Genomic DNA, 20642 nt, shown 5'->3' on the forward strand with positions numbered 1-20642 from the left:
CCCCAATAGGGCTACTTTACATGGGGGAGCAAAATATAAACACAGTTCACCACACTGATATTCGATACCTCATTAGGAAAAATGCACACTTGGTTGGAGAAGCATCCCGGTGGCCAACCAGTCCTTAAACTGGGATATCTGTGTGACATGTCTCTGCAAAACTGACTTTTTAAGCCAACAGCGCGTGAAAATGCATTCTGGGACTTGCAGTTTTGCTTTTCTTGTGGGTTGTTGGGTAAAAAACTGCAAGTCACTGAATTTGGTCACTTGGTCCATTCTCTTTTAAAAAAAAAAAAAAAAAACCCAGAACTCCAATCTAAAGTAAGTAAGAAGCTTGGTGAGTCTGGGTTTGGTAGTTGTGGGGGGGGGGGGGGGGGGGGATTGGGGGATCTGGAGAATGTAGCAGAGTCAAAAATTAGCTAGCATTCGCGCCAAGAATTTTCAATTCTATTAAGGACACGGAGGCGAGGATTATGCTTCTCTTTCTATTTATTGCTACCCACAGCAGCCAATGAAAACTTTTGTTACATGAAAAAACAACACTTTTCTCATGATGCATATGTCACATCAGTTCCTGCAGGGCCCCATAAGAGCCAGCCATACCGGAACTAGTCCTCTTTCTTTGCTCCGAACAGAAGTCCAATAAGTATTAAAGTTCAAAAGTATTAAAGTTCAACAACAACAGCTTCCAACGTGGAAGAACACCAGACCAGCTGGGAAACAGGCCACTCCGTACAGCGGATCAATCCATCTTCTTGTCAGATCCTGAAAGAATAGAAATGAACAACCCGTAACTTCTGTCAAAACAGAGTATATACAACACGGGTGGGCAAAAATTACATTACAGTAATTTAACCGGGTGGGATAATCCTCGCCTCCGTGTCCTTAATAGAATTGAAAATTCTTGGCGCGAATGCTAGCTAATTTTTGATTCTATTACAGGACCGGAGGCTTCGTATTATGCTAGTTTAACGCTGATTAAAAACAACAGAGGATATATCACCCACCGGTTTATAATAAAATTGTTTAAACGTGGATTCAGACGACCAGTCTGCAGAACGCATGATATCTTGCACCGTAGAACCCAGCATGAAAGTCTTGGAGGCCATGGCGCCTCGAACAGAATGTGCACCAAACACTTGGGTATCTACCCCTGCCTCTTGCATAACACCTTTCAGCCATCTGGCTATGGTAGCCGCAGTAACAGGTTTATACGGTTTTTGCAGAGCAATTAACAGTTGTACCACACCATCAGGCCTGAGAGACCTGGTACATTCCTCGTAAGCCTTGAGACATTGAACCACACAAAGTTTAGCATTATCAGGAAAAGCATGATAATCCACACTACGTGACAAGGTTTTTGTTCTAGATGTAATATTAAACGAAACGCCCTCTGGAGTAAATACTCTACCTGTAATATCGAGCGCTTTGACATCCGAGGAGCGTCTGCAAGCCGCTAGGCAAAGTAACATGGCCAGTTTGGCCGACAACTGCTTCCTGGACAACCTATTGTTGTCCGGCCAACTATTGAAGAGGGACAGAACCAGCGAGACATCCCACAAAGAGGAATACTTTGGCTTGGGAGGATTGGCTACTCTAATGCCCTTTAGGAGTTTACATATGAGAGGATGCATCCCGACAGGCTTGCCCTCGATCTGAGAGTGGCCTGCCGAGATGGCGGAGCGGAAGTTATTAACCGAGCGGTAGGCTAAACCCTGCGACGCCTTCTCCGAAAGAAAATTTACAACATAGGGTAATCCTGCCCCCACGGGATCCACATGTTGTCCCACGCACCAACGAACCCAGCCTCCCCAGGCTGAAGAATATCGTTTCTTGGTAGAGGGGGCCCATGCCTGATTGATAAAGCTTGCAGCCTGGTCCGAAAATCCTGGCATTTGCCAACGCTGCCTGAAAGTCTCCAGGCCATCAGGGTCAGGTGCCCCGATAGCACCATCGGGTGTGTCTCCCCCTGAGGGCCCTGGAGCATGGCCGAGAACCAAGGGATCCGCCTGGGGAAGTCGCAACTCGCCTCCATCAGCAACGGGAACCAAGGCTGCGACTTCCACAGGGGAGTCACCAGTATCACCTCCGCTCTCTGACGCATCACTTGAGTGAACACTCGGGGAATCAGGATGAACGGTGGAAACGCGTAGTTCAACTGCTCAGTCCACTCCTGTGCCAAGGCATCTGTCGCCAGCGCCAGAGGGTCCGGCCTCCAGCTGAAAAACTGTGTCATTTGACGGTTCAGCCTGGAAGCAAATAGGTCGATCTCGCAGCGTCCCCAAATCACCTGTAACCAGTGAACCACTCGTGGGCAAAGTTGCCAGTCGCTGTAGTCCCTGAGGTGGCGAGAGTTCCAATCCGCCACCACGTTGGACTGACCCGGAATGTACTCCGCTACCACCGATATCTGGTTGGTTAGGCAGTAATGCCAAAAGGCTTTCGCTATCTCCACCAGCATCGAAGACCTCGTGCCCCCCAATTTGTTGATGTATCGGACTGCCGACACGTTGTCCATCCGAAGAAGGATGCAACATGAGATCTGCCGAGGGGCCAACGTCCGGATCGCAAAGGATCCTGCGAGGAGCTCCAGACAATTTATGTAAAGATTTAACTCGTCTAGGGACCACCGTCCCCCTGTGGAAATATTTCCGCAGCGCGCTCCCCAACCCCAACGGCTGGCGTCGGACTCTATGACCACCTCTGGCAACAAGCCGAAGATTGCTCTGCCGTTCCACGCCTCGACGTGGGCCAACCACCATTGCATCTCCTCCCTCACCTCCTGGGTGAGGGGGACTACGTCTGTGTAAGAAAGGCCCTTCTGTTAGTGCTGGATCTTTAGGCGTTGAAGGGCCCTGTAGTGCAGGGGGCCCGGGAATATAGCTTGAATGGATGACGCAAGGAGGCCCACTATGCGGGCAATCCCCCTGAGCGAGACCATTTGCTTGGATAGGAACGAGCGTAGCTCCTTCTTGATATCTCGTAACTTGGAGCTCGGGAGACAGAGCTGGGCCGTCTGAGAATTTATGACGAACCCCAGAAAGTCTATCGTCTGCGTGGGAGAGAGGACTGATTTTGGTTCGTTGATCACGAACCCCAGGTTCTGCAAAATATGAATGGTCATGCGCAGATGCCGAGCCACTAGCTCTGGAGATTGCGCCATAATGAGCATGTCGTCCAAATAGACAATCATGCGAACCCCTTGTTCTCTGAGGTAGGCCACGACCGGCTTCAGCACCTTGGTGAAGCACCACGGTGCTGAGGAAAGTCCAAAAGGAAGGACCAAATACTCGTACCACCGGTTCCGCCATTGAAACTGAAGAAACCTGCGGTGGGGACGATATATGGGAACGGACAGATAAGCGTCCTTCAGGTCCAGACGGACCAACCAATCCCCTTGTTTCAGTAAATCCGCCAACAGATAGATGCCCTCCATCTTGAAATGTTTGTAAGTCAAAGTGCTTGAAATCCTTCAAATTGAGTACCAACCTGTAACCGCCTCCTTTCTTCTGTACCAGAAAAATATTGCTGCAGAAACCGCGAGGGCCCTCTTTGCAAGGAGCTATCGCGTGTTTCTGCAGCAATGTGTCTATTTCGGAATCTATAAAATCGCACTCGAGTAGGGAAAAAGTAAGCTGCCTGAGGCGCTGTACCTGACGGGGCGTCTGAAAAAACTCTAGTTGGAACCCTTGAACAGTCTGTAGTACCCAAGCGTCTTGTGATATCTGAGCCCAATTGTGAAAGAAATACCGAGTACGCCCCCCCAAGGGAAGAGGAAGTAAATCTGGAGCGCTCACCTGAGGAATCGGCGGCTTGGAATCCTCCACGGTAGGAGCCTTTGTTGAAGCGCCGCTTGTTGAAGCGCTGTCTGGTGGGGTAGAAAGTGCCACCACGGGTGGAATCCCAGTCACCCCTGCCGCGTCCAAAATCTCCTCACTGGGGACCTTGAGAGTGCTGACGGCCAAACGAGCGTCCCCGCCCTCGTCCGGCCCTATTGAAAACACCGGCGTGAAACACGCGCTTGATTCCTGCTTGAGCCTTGTCCAAGGTAGTGAACGTGCCCACATACTTCGCAACATCTTTAACAAACCGGTCCCCAAAGAGGTTCCCGTCAGCCAACGGCCCAGGTTCCGACGCGGCCAGCTCAGTAAGGTTGGCGTCCATCAGCATTAATATCGATTTCCTGCGTTCTGTAGATATCGCGCAGTTGGCATTCCCTAACAAGCAGATAGCTCGTTGGGTCCAGCCTGCTAGCACGTGGGGGTCGATCGCACTCCCTGATTCCTGCGCCTCCAGGGCCATTTCCAAAATTTTTGCCAGGGGCCCGACCACGTCTAGGAGCTTGTCTTGGCAACCCCGCCAAGCGCGATCAATCCCTTTCTTGGGATCCTTGGCGAACTTTTTTAGAAACGTTAGCATGCTGGGGTCAATGTCCGGAGTCTCCGCCACTTTGTCCGAGAGGTCCGGTCTTGGGCATTCTGATTTTAGCCTACTGCGCACCTCCTTGTCAAATCCCTTTCGCAAGTTCTCGTGCAGGTACGCAGCCACCTCCGGAGCCGGTAACCAGTCCGATGATCGGGGATGCACAATATCTGCGGGATTGAAAGTAAAGGGTGTAGGAACCTCTGGAGGTTCCGCATACTTAGTCTTCCTGGACTTCTTTTTAGGAGGGGAGTCATCCGGGGTGTCCGAGGAAGTGGACGTAGACTCTGTGTCAGTGTCCTGAACCTTCTCACGCTCTCGATTTGGGCGCGGAAGCGCCTCGTAGGACTCTGAATGCGGCCAAGGCTGACCCCGGGAGTCCCCTGACGCCCCCTCTGTTTGTTTAGGGAAGCCATGCTTCTTTGCAAACCTCTCCAGTTGCTTAGTGATGGGCTTTAAGGCCGTCGCCAGAGCTTGTTGCACAGTTCCAGGAACTGCTTTTTCTAGGGCCTTGCTGACCGACTCCTGGACAGAAGCATCCAGGGCCTCAACAATATTGTCCTCAATAGCAGGTCCTCCTACCTCCTCTTCATACAGGGTATCGTCCTCCTCATAGTGCACCCACGTATCCATAGTGGAACCACACTTGTAACGGTAATTACTCATAAGGTAATATCAAGGAGGAAATCCAAGGGGGGAGCCAACCCACAGCACAGCAGCACCGGTACCTAGCTCCTCAGCTACAGCTGTAGAACAATTATTCCAGCCCACAGGGCGTAGTGGAGCCAAGAGCAAATATCAAATACAAGGAGGTGTGCTCCCTCCAGGCCCAGGTCATTATTACAGCCAGCCAGGCGTCAGCAGTGCTCTTCGAGTAAAACTACAGCTAAAATGCCTAAAAAACGAAACTAATCGGGTCGTTTCGATGTGCGTAGCCCAAATCCTACTAAACCTACCAGATTGGGCTACGCACGTGGAAACACAAACGAAACTACAACTATCCGGCTCCTGGCGTCAGCGGCGTACAAGGGAAGCCCAGCGCCCATAAATCAATGTTAAACCCACCGAAGGCGGTGCGGTACCTGGTGCTGACAACGGTAAAGCGCAACGCACTAACAGGGACATGCGAAGCGGCCGCGCGTAAGGCAGTTAAAATTGAAAGTATGCGCTTTCGCGCCTCGGCCCGCTCACCGGCAAACTATGCCGCCGATCCAACCGCGCTCCACCGCGGTGTCCACAAAGCGCCGCAGCGCGATTTAGACCCCCGGCAAACCAAAGGTTGCACACAAATCAGGGCGCGCGCGCCGGAACATAGACAGTATCATAGCATAAGCACTTAGTATCAACAATAGCTATCGCTAGCAAAAACCACATGTACATTAAAACAATCCCAATCGTAGCTCTCAACTTAACTGTCTGCGTGAGCAGCAAAGAAAGAGGACTAGTTCCGGTATGGCTGGCTCTTATGGGGCCCTGCAGGAAGTGATGTGACATATGCATCATGAGAAAAGTGTTGTTTTTTCATGTAACAAAAGTTTTCATTGGCTGCTGTGGGTAGCAATAAATAGAAAGAGAAGCATAATACGAAGCCTCCGGTCCTGTAATAGAATCCTAGGTTTCATGGGTGTAAGCTGCTGTGTTCTTATCACCCACAATCCCACAATTATCTAAAATGCCAAATGCTAGTCTTCTACAGGCACCAAAAAGTCCTCTATAAACTGCTGTGTGAGAAGCATAGGGGTTTAGCACTGCAGTGAGCATGTGTTTTTATTCTTCTTGACATCTTGCATATCTGACACTTCGTACTGAATCTAGTCCCATGTTACACTACCTACATGTTCTGTTTTTTGCTCCTGTCGCCAGGTTATCCAGCAAGCCCTGCACCGCCAGCCGAGCACCGCAGCGCAGTACCTCCAGCAGATGTACGCAGCACAGCAGCAGCACCTCATGCTGCAGACAGCAGCCCTGCAGCAGCAGCAACAGCAGCAACAGCAACACCTGAGCAGCGCCCAGCTGCAGAGTCTAGCAGCCGTGCAACAGGTACCTTGCTGATTCGGCAGTGCTGCGTGAATGGCCAGTGATGTGGCGATCCTGCTGCAAGAAACGGGCAGTGTGAACGTGCAATTGGATGGGAGGTTTAGAGGTGGGCAGTGACAGGTTCAAATGTTTATACTGGGACTGCGTTGACTCCTTCTGGGACAGTGGACAGACTTCAGTGATCCACACAGTTCACACTTGACAAACGTTGGAATCATAAACAACCTTCTTCCAGGGGTCAGCATAGGCTTTAGTGTCGCCAGACATTGTCTCATTGACTGGCCAGAGGATTAGTAGAGAGTGCCCCTTCACGCTGACCAGGCTGCTGACCAGGCTCTGGTCTGCTTCTTCCAAGCCCCCCCCCCCCCTTTCATGTACTATTGCTTTGTTTGGAAAAATTGTTCATTATCCTTTCTTCTTTAGGTCGGCATTGTTCGTAGAGAGATCTCACAGTTTTTTTAAAAAAAGAAAAAAAAAAGCTGTCACGCCAACTTCATCGAGTTACTAGTAGAAAATGCCCCCTACACCTGTCACACACCTCGGATACTAGCATCCCCTTCTCTGCCAAGACTTGCTTCCCCTTTCTTCCCCTTACCCCTACCCATGCCCATTAAAATAACTGTGTGTGCAGTGCAGTGCTGGCAATAGATGGCAGACGAGGGGACGCCATTGAACTAGGGGTTCAATTTCTGCCCAGGGCATGTGTGGGGCTCCCTGCTTACCCGCATGGAGAGGTTGCAAGGCGCATGCCTGACCCTGAAGAGAGCGGGGTGACACTGCTGCTGTCGGCGGGGAGCAGTGCTTCGTGTCTCATTGTGCGCTGTTGGCTCACTGGCAGCCCGAACAGGGCTATGGGTTATTCATACATTGATGCCAGAGCAGGACCTGTTCACTTCTCTCTACTGTTTTTCAGGCCAGCTTGGCTGCCAACAGGCAGGGGGCCTCGCCCAACAGCAATGCCTCACCACAGACCTCAACCCAGTCCTCAGCGGCGGTAAGTGGTCAAACAGTCTGAGGGGGGAATGCATAATGAAGCATTTCTTCCATATTATTTATTGATTTAAAGTATTGTATCAAACCCAGCAGAGTAAAATAGAGTGACAGGTGTGTGTTTTGTTTGTTGCAGAAATGTGATATCCCTGATATGGACAGCTTACAACATGGAGAAAATCATTCACTGGGTCTATAAAATGCAGTAGAAAACACACTCCTCTGTGTTACTTTGCACAGCACACAGCCTTCTGTGTCACCACGTCATTGACGTATGCAGGTGTTAAGCGGTGTGAATTGCCGACCTGCAGTTATGGCGCACGCTGAAAGAAAGTGGGTGTAAGGTCCCCATGGGCTTGGTGTAGGAACCCCTTTCTGGGGATGTGCAAGTCGCACAATAAGGGGTTTGTGAAATAAAATACTATTTGTGATGCGTCCTGTATTAATAGCATCATAAATTGTAATTCTGCCAAATTACCTACCTAATGAATATTAATTAGTAACATTGCAATTGTCAACCCCCTGTGATTGGCTGTGATCGCAGGGATGGAAGCAGGGTCGGCTCTAGGGCGGTGCGACTGGTGCCACCGCACCGGGGGCTGATTTCACGGTATAAATTAGAGCGTGTGGATTTTTTCCCCAGACTTTGATTATTGTAATGTTGCAAAAAGGTTTCATTTGGGTACAAATCAGTTCTTGTTATTAAAGAGAGCCCCAATCCATTGTGTTATATTTTAAATTCAGAGTTTGTGCTTCTCCAGACCAAGTTCTCTTCAACTATACTGCCTACCTGTATGGATGACATGTGAAGCCACCCCTTGTTGTCCTCTATCTTATGTAACATTTACTGTACACTGATTTACACACCTATGATTGATTGTCTCTGTGTAATACGTGTGTTATCTAAAGAGCTCTGACACCCTTCACTTTTATGAGTGACGCTATAATTAAATGCATCTGAGAGAGAGGTTATGGAGAGTGTTAAAGGGTGGTAGTGAGGGTATCATTCATTCTGAAACTTTATTCGATTGTTTAAAAACAGTCATAAAAGCACATGGCATCAATAATACAATACAATACATAAAATGATAAAATAGCAATACATTCAGTTAACAGTAAGAAAATGGGGCAGAAAGGGGGGGGTGAGCCAAATGGACAACATCTGCAAGTATCATTTCACATGTCATTTCAGTAGATCATACTTTTCCTGACGGACACAGATTGCAAAATAAAGGTCGCTGTAAAAAAGCATACATCCGGTTCGTCAAGTGCAAAAAGAAGGCTCATCGCAGATCTGACATTAAACACTGAATATTTTTTAACGAGGGGTTTAAGATAGGCAATTCGGAGATATAAATACAGGGGGCAAAGAAGCAGAAAGTGCTCAGTGCTCTGCTTCGATGTCCCATCACAAGGACAGGGCATTACCGTGTAATTATTAATCAACGGAAAGGCCACTAAAATGTGGGCAATACCTAGACGTAGTCTGGTAAGGACAAACTGATGAGATTGTTTGGTGACCACTTTTAGGTACTTGGCGAAACCTAAACTTGCCTTGTTAAGGGAATAATAAAATTGGTGAGTAGCCAACGTGCAAGTTATGTCTCTACGCACTTTGGATTTAATCCCCAAGTAAATAAGTTTTAGCTCCTTTTTTGAGGAATCTACAGCCCTGGCAGGGTCCACCAAAACATTCATATCGAATATATCTCTATAGGATAAGATCACGTAATTAAGCCATGGGATCTGGTTATATTTATCCAAACGGAGGCAATCTTGGATAATTTTCCTAGTGAAACCAGTTTCCTCCTTAGCCCAAATCGATCTCCAGGTCATTAGTGGGCCTAACCCCGTAAGGTCAGTCAGATATTCCAGCCCAACCTCAAGGTGGGACAGTCCAGTAGAGGCTGACGTTGGGAGACAAAGAAGCCTCTTTAAAAAGCTATTTTCCTCCACCTGGAGGTCTCCATGGCGACAATGACCCCAAACCCCTGATCCATAGAGGGCCACAGAAACACATCTAAGGCGGTAAATGTGCAACATATCACAAGGACGCCGGCTTCCTAATTTAGAGGCAAATTTAAAAACACCAGAAATGGCTTTGCCCATCTTGGCCTTAACGTTACGAATCTCCTGTGCCCACATGCCATTACTACTAAAAGTGATGCCTAAATAGCAAAATGTATCCACCACTTGTATCTTTTGGTCCACAAACTGGAAAGATCTCAGGTTTTTTATTTTCTTGCCACAAGCCATAATAAACGTCTTGGAGTTGTTGATTTTTAATTTCCTCCCCTGGATAAAACTGAAAAAACTATCCATTAGTCTCTGCAGACCCACTGGAGTTCTAGATAATAAAACAGTATCGTCTGCGTAGAGCAATACAGGAATGGCTTGGCCCTCGGCTTGAGGTGCATCAGCGGAGACCAATCTCAATTCTGAGTCCATGTCATTAATAAAAAGAGAAAAGAGCAGTGGGGCAAAGACGCAGCCTTGTCTGATACCAGATTTGACCTCGATATCATCAGTGCATTCACCCGCTTGGCCATAACGAATCCTGGCCGATAGTTTACTATATAATCTGGCCAGAAAATAAATAATTGCGGGTGGGGCGCTCATGTTTAATAACGTGGTCCACAGAAGGGCATGGTTCACCAAATCAAAAGCGCTGGACAAATCAGCAAAGCAGAGGAATAAGGAGCCCTGTTTGGCTCGGGTGCATTTACCAATAATAAGATCCAAATTAACACACTGCTCAACGGTACCAAGGCCCCTACGGAACCCAAATTGGCAGTCAGCCAGGATACCATTGACCTCTGCCCATTCCTCCAGACGCTGTAAAAGCACCCTACTCATTATTTTTAGGGAGGAGTCCAGAAGGGAGATAGGGCGGTAGTTCTTTGCCTCGCTCCTAACGCCCTTCTTGTAGATTGGTATAATGATTGATTCACCCCATGTAAGAGGGGTGCTTACCATAACTGCCGCGTTAAAAACTTTGGTCAAAAGGGGGCCCCACAAAAAAGTGTCAGCCTTGTAGAGGTCTATCGGCACCCCATCAGGCCCTGGGGCCTTTCCTCCCTTGCTGGTTTGGATGGCAGTAACTACCTCCTCAGTTGTAATATTTAGGGGAAGGTTTGGACCAAGGGCTGCTGCTCTATGACACAAACTAAATTCCCCCCCTGGATTAAAAATGCTATTGTAAAACACAACCCAGTTTTCTTCACTAACCTTGGCTGACAATACTGGGTAAGCCTCCTTCTGATGCAGAAAAGGACTATTCACAGTGCTCCAGAAGAGTTTGCTGTCCCGCAATTCTGCTGCTTTGGAGAAATTATTCCAGGCTTCCTCCCGTAATTCGTGCTTCCTACGGGACAACTGGTCCTTGTAGTTTGCTCTGAGGGATTTAACAACACACTTGTCCCTGGGGTGATTGCATAGGGCTTTCTTTAGTTCCTGCAAGGACTTTGTACAGGCCCTGTCAAACCATCCCACGTTAGCCCTGGGCCTGTTGGGGGCAGTAAGTATTTTTTTAGTTATGGCATTGATTTCCTCGAAGTCAACAATAATGTTTGCCGCACTTGTATTATCATCTAAACAGCGCTGCAGCTCAGGGAGACTTACAGCCACAATTTTTTACATCAATTTCTCAGAGTTGTCACTGCGCCATTTTATTCTACATCCATTAGGCCTATGAGGGATTAATTCAGCAACTGTCCTACGGGCAACTTGGACCTTCCTCCCCAAATCAAGGTGGTAAAAGTAATTCCGTTATGATCACTAAGGGATAGGTCTACAATTTGCAGGACAGAACAGAGAGAGCTGATGTTCTCCGAAACCAACAGGTGGTCAATAACAGAGGCTGAGTTCCTCCCTACGAAAGTTGGAATCGGGTTGCCCTCCCTATCATTAGCGGGCACATGGACGAGTAGGTCCAACCTTAACAATAAGGCGTTTAGTGACTCTCCGTAAGGTGTATGTACGAAATGTGCCCGGACGGCCCCTTGGTCCCCATCAAACCCGCAGGCATTAGAGAAAGGGAAAGTACATGTGGGAATATTAAAATCACCCCCCCAGATAATAACAAATGGAACCGGGTTAGCCCTACATAGATTATCAACTTCAGTTGCAAGTTCATTGACTACAAATGAGCTCGAGGAATCAAACATGTTGTTATAATAGTTAATCAGCAGGACATCACGGCCCCCACTTTGCTGCAACCAAAGGACCTGTGAATGGGATCCTACAATGGTGTGAGATTAAACTTGGACCGGGAAGCTTACAGACAAAAGGATCACAAGACCGCCTTTGGCCCTACCCATGGTTGATGCCTGCGCCGGGCAGTTAAAAGAGACAAAACCATCAAAGAAAATCTCTTCTATGGACCAGGTCTCTTGGAGGCAGAGTATATCCTGGCCATTAACAATCTCCCTCCACCCTAAGGCCTCCTCCTTTTTACGCCAGCCTGCAATATTCCAACTCAAGATTTTAAACCCTGCACCATAAACCACCGCATCAGATCCAAGGATATCCCCCACGGGACTACTGAGGGGTGTCAAATCCTTAGTGGCCGCCAAGCTACTAAGTTGGCTGGCGCACACAGAGGGAAATTGGGGCTGATTGTTTGGCCATAGCCGAGCACCAGCCGTTGGCAGATACTCCGCACGTGCCATTTCTGACTGATCGATACTTCCTATTAAAGCTTTTACACTCAGGGGAGTACTCCCCTCCCCAGGAGATGGCTGTGTTACCTGGGGTAGTCAGTCAACTGCATCAAGGCAGCTAAAACTGTTATAATCACAAAACGTGGCTCTGGGTGGCATAGGGCCTGAAACGCCATATCATCTCCTATTTCTGCCCCTATAGTTGACCCTAATCCACTCATTACTGCCACTCCCATAGGGCATCGGGATGGGGGGTAAAAGAAAGAAAGCGGCAGGGTCTGAATAGTGGAGTCAAAAGACCTATTAAAACCGGCATAAATACGGTGAACTGTTCTGGGGTCCCTAAAATTAATTGTTATACAGTCCCCGTTTATAGTTTTTGCCAGCTTTCCCACCCAATGTACCCTTCTTAGCATTATGATCTCGCTAGACAGCTGGGGTGGCAGGGGTCTGTTCCAATTAAGCCATTTGACAACCTTGCTTTTAAGTGAGGTAAATGATTCATCTTCCCCTTCTTCTAGGGCTGGGACACCCGCCAAGACCACCATAAAGCGGTTAGCTTCAGGGGGAAAGTCCGGGGATCGGGGTTTAACAGCCCTGGTATCTTTCACTGACGTTGGAGGTACACTATTACCCCTGTCTGTAACTGTAACCCCCGGGTTAACATTACCTCTGTCACCTGCCAGGGAACAGGCCGGCGACTGCCTAGGAGGTACCAAGGGAAGAGGGTTAGAGCCCGGTAGTCCAGGCAATCTACAGCTGGGGATAGGCAAACTACTAGCTGAGGGGGGGAGAGCACCCTCAGAAATAATTGTACTGGGAATATTGGCAGGAATAGGTCTTGCTACTAAAGTGGACGTTGCTCTCTCAATGTTAGACAATCTAGTTTCAATCTGTTCCAATTTGACCTCTAGGGGGTATAATCTAGATTTAAATAGCGCTCCCAGGTTTTCAAGGGTCAATGCAGTACCATGCTGGCCTGGGATATGGGTACCAGGAGGGGGCAAAGTCAGGTCTACCAATCCACTACCCAAGTCTTGTAGCCCTGCAGCAGGCCCGCCTGGTTTGATAGTACTACTATTATACCTGGCAACCTTCGCTAGACTTCCTCCTTTCTTGTTATAGACTATTTTCCTTTTTGGGATAGTCCCTTCTCTAGGCCCTAGATGCATAATATTATTGGGGGCAACCCCTGGGGTAATGGGTGAGTTCACATCGTTGTCGAGGATTAAATCAATTTCTGGCATTATTTCGTTAACCAAAAGGTCCAGATCCTGAGAGTTATTCTCTTTCCCTCCAGGGGTGCTATTTTGCTCGATTATACAAGGTACATTATCCGTCGTAGGCAAGTGTCTATCCGGCGTTATAGCATTAGCGATTGGTCCCAGTGAAGATCTTTTAGTTGCAGTAAGTTCTTGCGACATGCGTTTTTCCAGTACTAAGATTTCTTTGGACACTATTGAATTTGCTCTAATCAGGAATTTTTCCATGCCATCCACAATGGAGCCCCCAACAATCGAGGACTTACTTCTAAGTTCCCGGCTGGACATAGTTCAGATGAAATGAGAGGCCTGGAGTCCAGAGGCAAGGAGGGATAGCCCGGTCCGGTCTTGACCGGTCAGGGACGGGCCTGCCCTTGGCCCGGGCTTCACGCTTCTCCCGCGTGGGGTAATGGCTTGTTAAAGTAGGAAGGAAAATGGACGGGTGGGTGGGGCAAGCAGGGAGAGCGGCCCAGGTGGAACAGATTGGGCTCACAGGGACTCCTGGGAGATGTAGTCCCTGCTTCCACGCTCGCAGCCCAGCTTCCACACGACACACCCCAGGTCCTCCTACAGATCACAACCCCTGTATTCCGGCTCCCGCTGAAGGTAGTGTGCTTGGGGCCCTCGTGAGAAATGGGTCAGGAAGGCAGCAACAACAATCCAGTTCGGAGACTCTCCAGTTCAGAGAGTTTAAATATCAAAGGAGAGAAAGACTTAAGCCGATACTCCAAAGTAGCTTCTGGTTTTCTGCTGTTTTTTTTTTTTTTTTTTTTTTTCCATCAACCTCTCCACAGCCTTAAGAGTTAGTTAAAAAATACAAAAATACAAAATTGCCCTCCGGCCCGGTACCTGGCTGTGCACAATATCTGTCTGCCACTAATCCACTCCTGCAGCTCCGCTCTGCACTGCCGATCAACACGTTGTTTCCTTACGCAGGCAGCAATTATGGCCCTCCGCCGTCCGTCCGTACGCCGTAATTAATTGCAAAACTCAGGAGAGGCTGGGCGGGAGTCATGCAAAGCTGCAGCCAGGTTGAATCTCCGCCTGGCATCAGGGGCCTTGGTGTTCAGGGCGGTGTTCTACTCACAGCTGTTGCGGGGGCTGCCTGTCTCGGTGTTGGTCTGCAAGTCTCCAACCCGCTCCCGCTGGCCGGCCGCCACACTCTGTGTCCCGCTCTCGCCCCACCTGGGCTGTTTGTAAGCGGACGGCAGAGGGGGGAGATGCGCCGGTTAGCGGGACTTACCGCTGCTGGTGTACGCCCGCAGTAGCTTCTGTCGCCCTTCACAACGCTGCCTATCTCCCTGGATTAGAGTAGCCAAAATGCGGGGTAGGAGCAGTTCTCCAATGTTCCCTTCGCCTTCTTTTTGGATTTCACGAGCTCTGTCTTCAGCTCGCGCAGCGCCCTGCAGCCTCCACGTTGCCGAGAGCCAGTGAGGGTATCATTGACTGAGGTGGTCGTTGGGGGCGCCAAAAAACATTGTCGCACTGGGCGCCACCAGTGCTAAAGCCGGCCCTGTATGGCGGCCTGCCAGGGACAGCAGACCTCCACCCATGCGTTTGCATTCCCAAACGGAAACGTGTGTTTAACATCAGCCCTTGTCTAACAAAGAAACAGGCGCCCCTTTTCATAAAATGTTTCTGATTTAATAAGACAATGGGTGGCGGGCGAGCAAGTTGTGGTCATGTGCCCCACGCCCACTTCTGACTTCCTCTAAGTCCAACCACAGGGACCTCCACCTTCTACTTTGCAAACCTAACTACCCCCCCCCCCCCCCAGTTTCTGGGTCGCTATCGGATCAGTGATTTGCAACTGCAGTTGGGACACAAACATTTGATGCATACGTTTCCAAATCGCACATAAGAGGAGGATGCTAATTTTACACCCCCTCCTATTTACAATTAGGAAAGGATCACGGTGAGTGACCCCTTTTACAAGCCTGAAATACTTATCTGACTTGAAAAAAGGGCTTCAGCACATCGTGGAAAGACCTTTCGGTTCGCAGACATTGTGATTTTGCGAATCACAAGATTTGCAACCGCAAAAGGGCTTTCTACATCAGGCTGTCTAACTCTGATGCTAGCTAAAACTTCAGGTACGTTGTTTTCATTTTCTTTTGTTTTCAATAAAATAACTGAAACTGCAGCCAAAGGGTATTTTGAGGAGTAGCCAGATATTCTGTTATGTCACCACTGTCAAGATCACTTACTGTCCATTTACACGCAGCATCGATTTCACTTTAGTATAAGTTCTACTTCTTGAAATTAGATCAGAGTGATTTTCTTGGAGAGAAACACTAGGACTGGTGCAGCTCTGTCACCTAGTGGTTAGTTAGGGTAATGAGTGATCTCGATGGGGCATGAAGTCTGCCTCGTTTCTCTAGGAAGGGTGTTTGTTAGCAGACGCTGTTGTGAATTGTGTACAGCGATTTGTGTACAGTCCCCTTTTTAGCACCGACATTCTGCCTCATAATTGCGTTATAACCATTTGGAAGTAACTTAATCACCATCAAAATGGGTTTGAAGTGTTTTTGTCCTGTATTTGTTGCTTTAAGTTGATATTTCAAACAGGAAAAATACGGGATTTTAATGACTTGCCTGATTTGTAGGTCCTGCTTGACAGTGCAGCAGTCTGCCTGCATGACCAAGTGTTCCAAATTCTATAAAGTATGCACACAGTGGGCTTTGGCTTCTCACAGAGTATTTCCCCTCACCTCTTGCTGTTGGCTGTTTGGTGTATCATTCCACCTTTTCTAAATTACTGGCTGCATCAAGGACTATTGTACTTTCTAAAGTGCTTAATCTTATAGATGCTTTGTACACAGAAAGCTATTTTTGTTTTAATTTCCTCTGCAATAGTGTTTTTTTATGTTTTTAGTTGGGACTAAAACAGAAGGAAGACCTGTTGGCTTTGTCAATGCTTGTTTTACCTCTCTGGGCATGAAAATACCGGTGAGGCTGGTACAAGACCGGTCAGGTAGCACCCCTAGTTATAATGCCTTTTTTGTGCTTTATAGCAGATCAATCTATCAACTTCCCCAGCGGCTGCCCAGCTAATGAACCGGGCGCAGAACGTGAACTCCTCTTCCACCTCAGGTATTACCCAGCATGCAGTGCTGCTCGGAAACGCCAGCAGCCCTGCACTGACGGCCAGCCAAGCCCAGATGTACCTGCGTGCCCAGATGGTAAGCATGCCCACAGGGCTTTCCTCCTAAGAGCAACTGTGGCACAATAGCTGCATTTAAAGAGAGGCAGATCAGTGGTCAAGTGGATTATATATATACATATATACACACATATATATAATTTTGTTATAGAAGGCTGCAGAAATGGGGATCAATATATCAGAAAAAATATTTTTGCGAGATGTCCCCATGGCCGTGGTTTAAATGGCCATTTACAGTCAGGCTCAGAGTACCTACACTTTTTGATTTTAAGATTAGCAGCACTTCTTAGCAGGGGATGTGTTGCTATCAGTGGGAGAGTACCAGCACTCAATATAAAGCATGTCATCAAGGACACTGTGTGCCTGCACTTCTCGTCATCCATTACAAGCACTGATTACACATGTTTGTAGGAAAAAACAGTCACTGCCACCTTGTAGTATGTACCTATCACAACAATTCCATATTTTGTATGCTCACGGTGGTCATTGTGCCGCGTTGATGGCCTAGTGAGTGTGAGATTGGTGGAATAAAGCAGTATGTGCATTTCCTCTGTTCAATTTTCTGAAGACAATGTGGATTTTCTGTCTGGTCTGGAAGCTTTCGTATTACAGCAAATTAATGTTTCAAATACTCTGGGTCCCTCCTTGAGATTACTCGACGAGGTTAAGTATTCAGTTTCTACCCCTGTGATTTTTAAAGGGGCCATCCAGTGTAGAAAACATACAAGGAGCCATCCAGTTAGTCATACATACATAAATACTTACACAGATGCGCCCATAAATGCATGCATCAAGGAAAAACCAGTTCTCTTCAATCAGTCCTGCATCTCTTAAAAGTTACCATCACTAGGCATTCTACAGTGTTGCCTAGTTTGATGATGTCAGCTGGGGGAGGGGGAGGAGGGCTGAGATCTATTGTGAAATCATTCACTGAGTGGCTCCCTTAAGGTAACTTTTGAAAGTTTATTGGGGTGTGCCGTGTGAGCTCATTCAAACTTTAAAACGATGACACCTTCTGCCCGCGTCCTGAATACCAACTCAGCTCATTAGTGATCGGTGCATCAGTGTGGTGGCTTGCTTAAGAGCTTGAGGTAGTCATTCTTGAAGCGTCCTGGCAGGCATAATGTCCTCACCAAAGCCCTTTCATGGTGCATTTTTAAACCTCCCATGAATTAAATCGATGAAATAAGTATCTCTGGTAAACTATAAACTTTCCATGTGCCACCCCGTCACCAAGGACACAGAGATCTTGTACTCAATGTTATTTTATAATAGTACTTAAGTATAGTTGGCTTAAGTAATTGGAACTGATTTTAAAAATGCTACAACTTTCAGAATGCATTTGTTGAATAGAGTTGTCTATATCTGCGTAGTCTCTGATTTGAACCCTAGGTCGTTAACTGAGCCTGGCATTCTTCTGTTGACACTATAATGTGCACGAGCGAGTTTGATAACCGCTAGGCCACTCCATTTATGTGATTCTGCACAACCTCATTTTTTGTGCCTGAATCTTGAATTGCTGTACTTGCTATATAATCTACCATCTGTTACATAATTTATAGTTAAGACAAAAATATTATTTTAGATGAGATGGATCAACAGTTACCAAAAAGCTGCAGCTCTGATACACCATCCCGCTTTGCAAAGGGAAATTTATCACTTTTCAGCTGCAGATTGCTGTATTCAGAGATTAAACTCCTACACCTCTTTCAAGTGTTTGATCCCTTGAATCTTTAAGTGTCTTCCCCTAGACACAGAAATAATAAATAAGTAGCCTAAAATACCGCAAGAAAGGTCTGTTTCGTAATATAAAAAGGTGCTTCATGATGTAAAATAACATAAAGAGGTACTCTTTAAAGCAGACATAGGAGAAACACGAAATCTGTTGTAAAGTTAACTGGAATGCACTGAATAAACATAGCACACATTTTATTACAAGGAGTGTATACATTTAGGTGTGTCTTCTGCTGAGAGAAACTTTGTGCTTGTGGCAGGATGCTTATGGTCTCCTCATGGTGGGAGTCTTACATATTCTCTCCTCCTGGTGGAGGCAAGCTATTAGGCATTACCACAACAGAGGAACTTTTAGTTTAACTTGTCTGCGAAGGAGAGTGATGTCGGCTTAGGAGAGGATGTTGCTGTCATAAGAGTGGATGATGCTGGTTAGAGGGATCAGATGTGTCGAAGAGGTTCTTCCTCCAGGAGGATGCTTGAGGAACTCCGCAGATGAGGTTGCAGGTGTCTAAGGTGTACAGTGCCAGGCTGACTGGGTCCTTCCAATTAGAAGCAGCCGATGCACCGGACTGCGTGCCCTTGAATTCCAAGGTCATATAGGCGTTGGATGAGGATGGGGTGGGAGACTGTGTCAAATGCTACAGCAAAGTCTCAGTTTACCAGAGCCACTGACAGACTTGCAAGGGTTACACAGGGCCGGACTGGGAACAGCAACCAGCCCTGGCAGATTGCTGCTCGACCGGCGGGGGGTGGGAGGTGTGTGTTGGCATGGGCGGTTGGAGGGGTGCTAGCAAGAACCACCGCTCCCACTTTTGTTTTAGGGGCTGATATTACAGCACTGCTGCAAAACCGGCCCATGGACACAAAACCGGCCCACTGGGGAAATGCCCGGTGCCTGTACGGATAGTCTGGCTCCGGGGGGTAAGCATATGAGGAAGACAGCAACATGACAGTGATGGAGAAGCATACAAGGGGCACAGCAACACAGAGCACAGTGAGGAAGATGGAGAGCGAGCAGCCACAAGGAAGAGAGTAAACAGAGCACGCGGGGTGGATATTTGACATGGGGGGGGGGGTAGAGAAACAGAAGAGGAATAGAGCTGGAAAACACTTGCAATTTGATGGAGTTCTTAATCAAGAAGAAAAAAGTTGGTCCCTAAAGGTGAGCAGTGTCAGCCAGTCAAGAGGATGGTAGAAAGGCTAATATAAATGGGGAGGGACAAACACAAGATGGACAAGGAAATTAATTGAATAAGAAGCAAGCAAATGAGTGACAATAAAGCCAACCAGTAGTAAGCAGTGGGTTGGAATTAAGCTCCAAGTAAGTTCATGATAAGCCCACAATAGGTGTTTTGCAACCAGACAGTTAGTGATGTCTGGTCGGCTTGACCTAAAAAGTGTTGGAAAACGAAGACGATGGAGCCCTAATGTCAATAGGCATGAGCCGCCAATGCTTACCTCTGAAGACAAGTATGAGTGGAGTTAAAAACAGCGAATATAAAGTTATCATACAATGTAGTTGTCAGTTGATGTAGTGGATGCAATTTTAGTGTAGGTCGATATTGACCTCAATATAGTGCCTTACACCTCCAAGGAAGTGCTCCTAAAAGCAGTGTTAAAACGAGTTCTCAGTCATTGAATGCTTGGCTGCATTCTGCTTCCAAACGAGTAAGCATTAGACAATCACCTCCACTATTATGCTTTTCAAAACTCTAATTAAATGAACATTTGTCCTCCATTGCAAAATAGCTAGCAACTCTGGAATGGCATAAGCCGAAGCATTCAGCAGGCCCTTCTCCTGGAAAGCGTTTTACTAAAATGATGGTATTGCCGAAGAATTGTTGTCAAAGTGCACAGTGTTTATTATTATACAAAAACTATGCACTGAAGATGAACTTCATAAGCTGCCAGTACGAGAATTGTTGAGCAGGCTTCCGTCTAGAAAGAGGGGTATTCAGTTGATTGGCAGAGCTGGCGTTCCTTGGGTTGGGCCGGCAAGGCTGCGAGGAACAGACATCCTGTCTTCTGGGACACAGATAGGGTGACCAGAATTTTAAAGCCAAAAACCTGGACATTTCACTAAAATACAAGAAGGACTACAATTTTACTTCAAACGAGCACACAGAATGACAGTGTTCCTCAGCGGAGAATTGCAGAACAGGCAGTTAGAATATACATAAAATGCAATTTTCAAACCCAGTAGCTTGCCTGTTAATTAAATTGCTGTCTTGAAACAATTGCTAACTATCCCTGCTTTGTAAAACATTAAAAAGCACCTCCCGCCGTTTTCAGTCGACCCTCTCTAAAAACTGGGACATGAGCTAAATTTCCTGAAATCTGCTGGGACAGCTGGTCAAAAACCAGGACCGTCCT

At 47.4% G+C, this 20642-nt stretch overlaps 1 protein-coding gene across 7 annotated transcripts in view; it reads left to right on the forward strand.

The window, feature by feature from the left end:
• Window positions 1-20642, forward strand: part of PHC2 (polyhomeotic homolog 2) — a 556042-nt gene that overhangs the window by 288485 nt on the left and 246915 nt on the right. For 6 of the 7 annotated variants that reach the window (XM_085603959.1, XM_085603952.1, XM_085603951.1 and 3 more), the window contains 3 exons: window positions 6286-6462; window positions 7373-7453; window positions 16387-16554. In XM_085603959.1, the coding sequence (XP_085460085.1) occupies window positions 6286-6462; window positions 7373-7453; window positions 16387-16554 (426 nt within the window). The remainder of the gene's footprint in view (window positions 1-6285; window positions 6463-7372; window positions 7454-16386; window positions 16555-20642) is intronic. The other variant, XM_085603955.1, reaches the window with a different exon arrangement.

This window comes from Triturus cristatus, chromosome 1_2 (assembly GCF_964204655.1).
Source record: "Triturus cristatus chromosome 1_2, aTriCri1.1, whole genome shotgun sequence".
Lineage (NCBI taxonomy): Eukaryota > Metazoa > Chordata > Amphibia > Caudata > Salamandridae > Triturus > Triturus cristatus.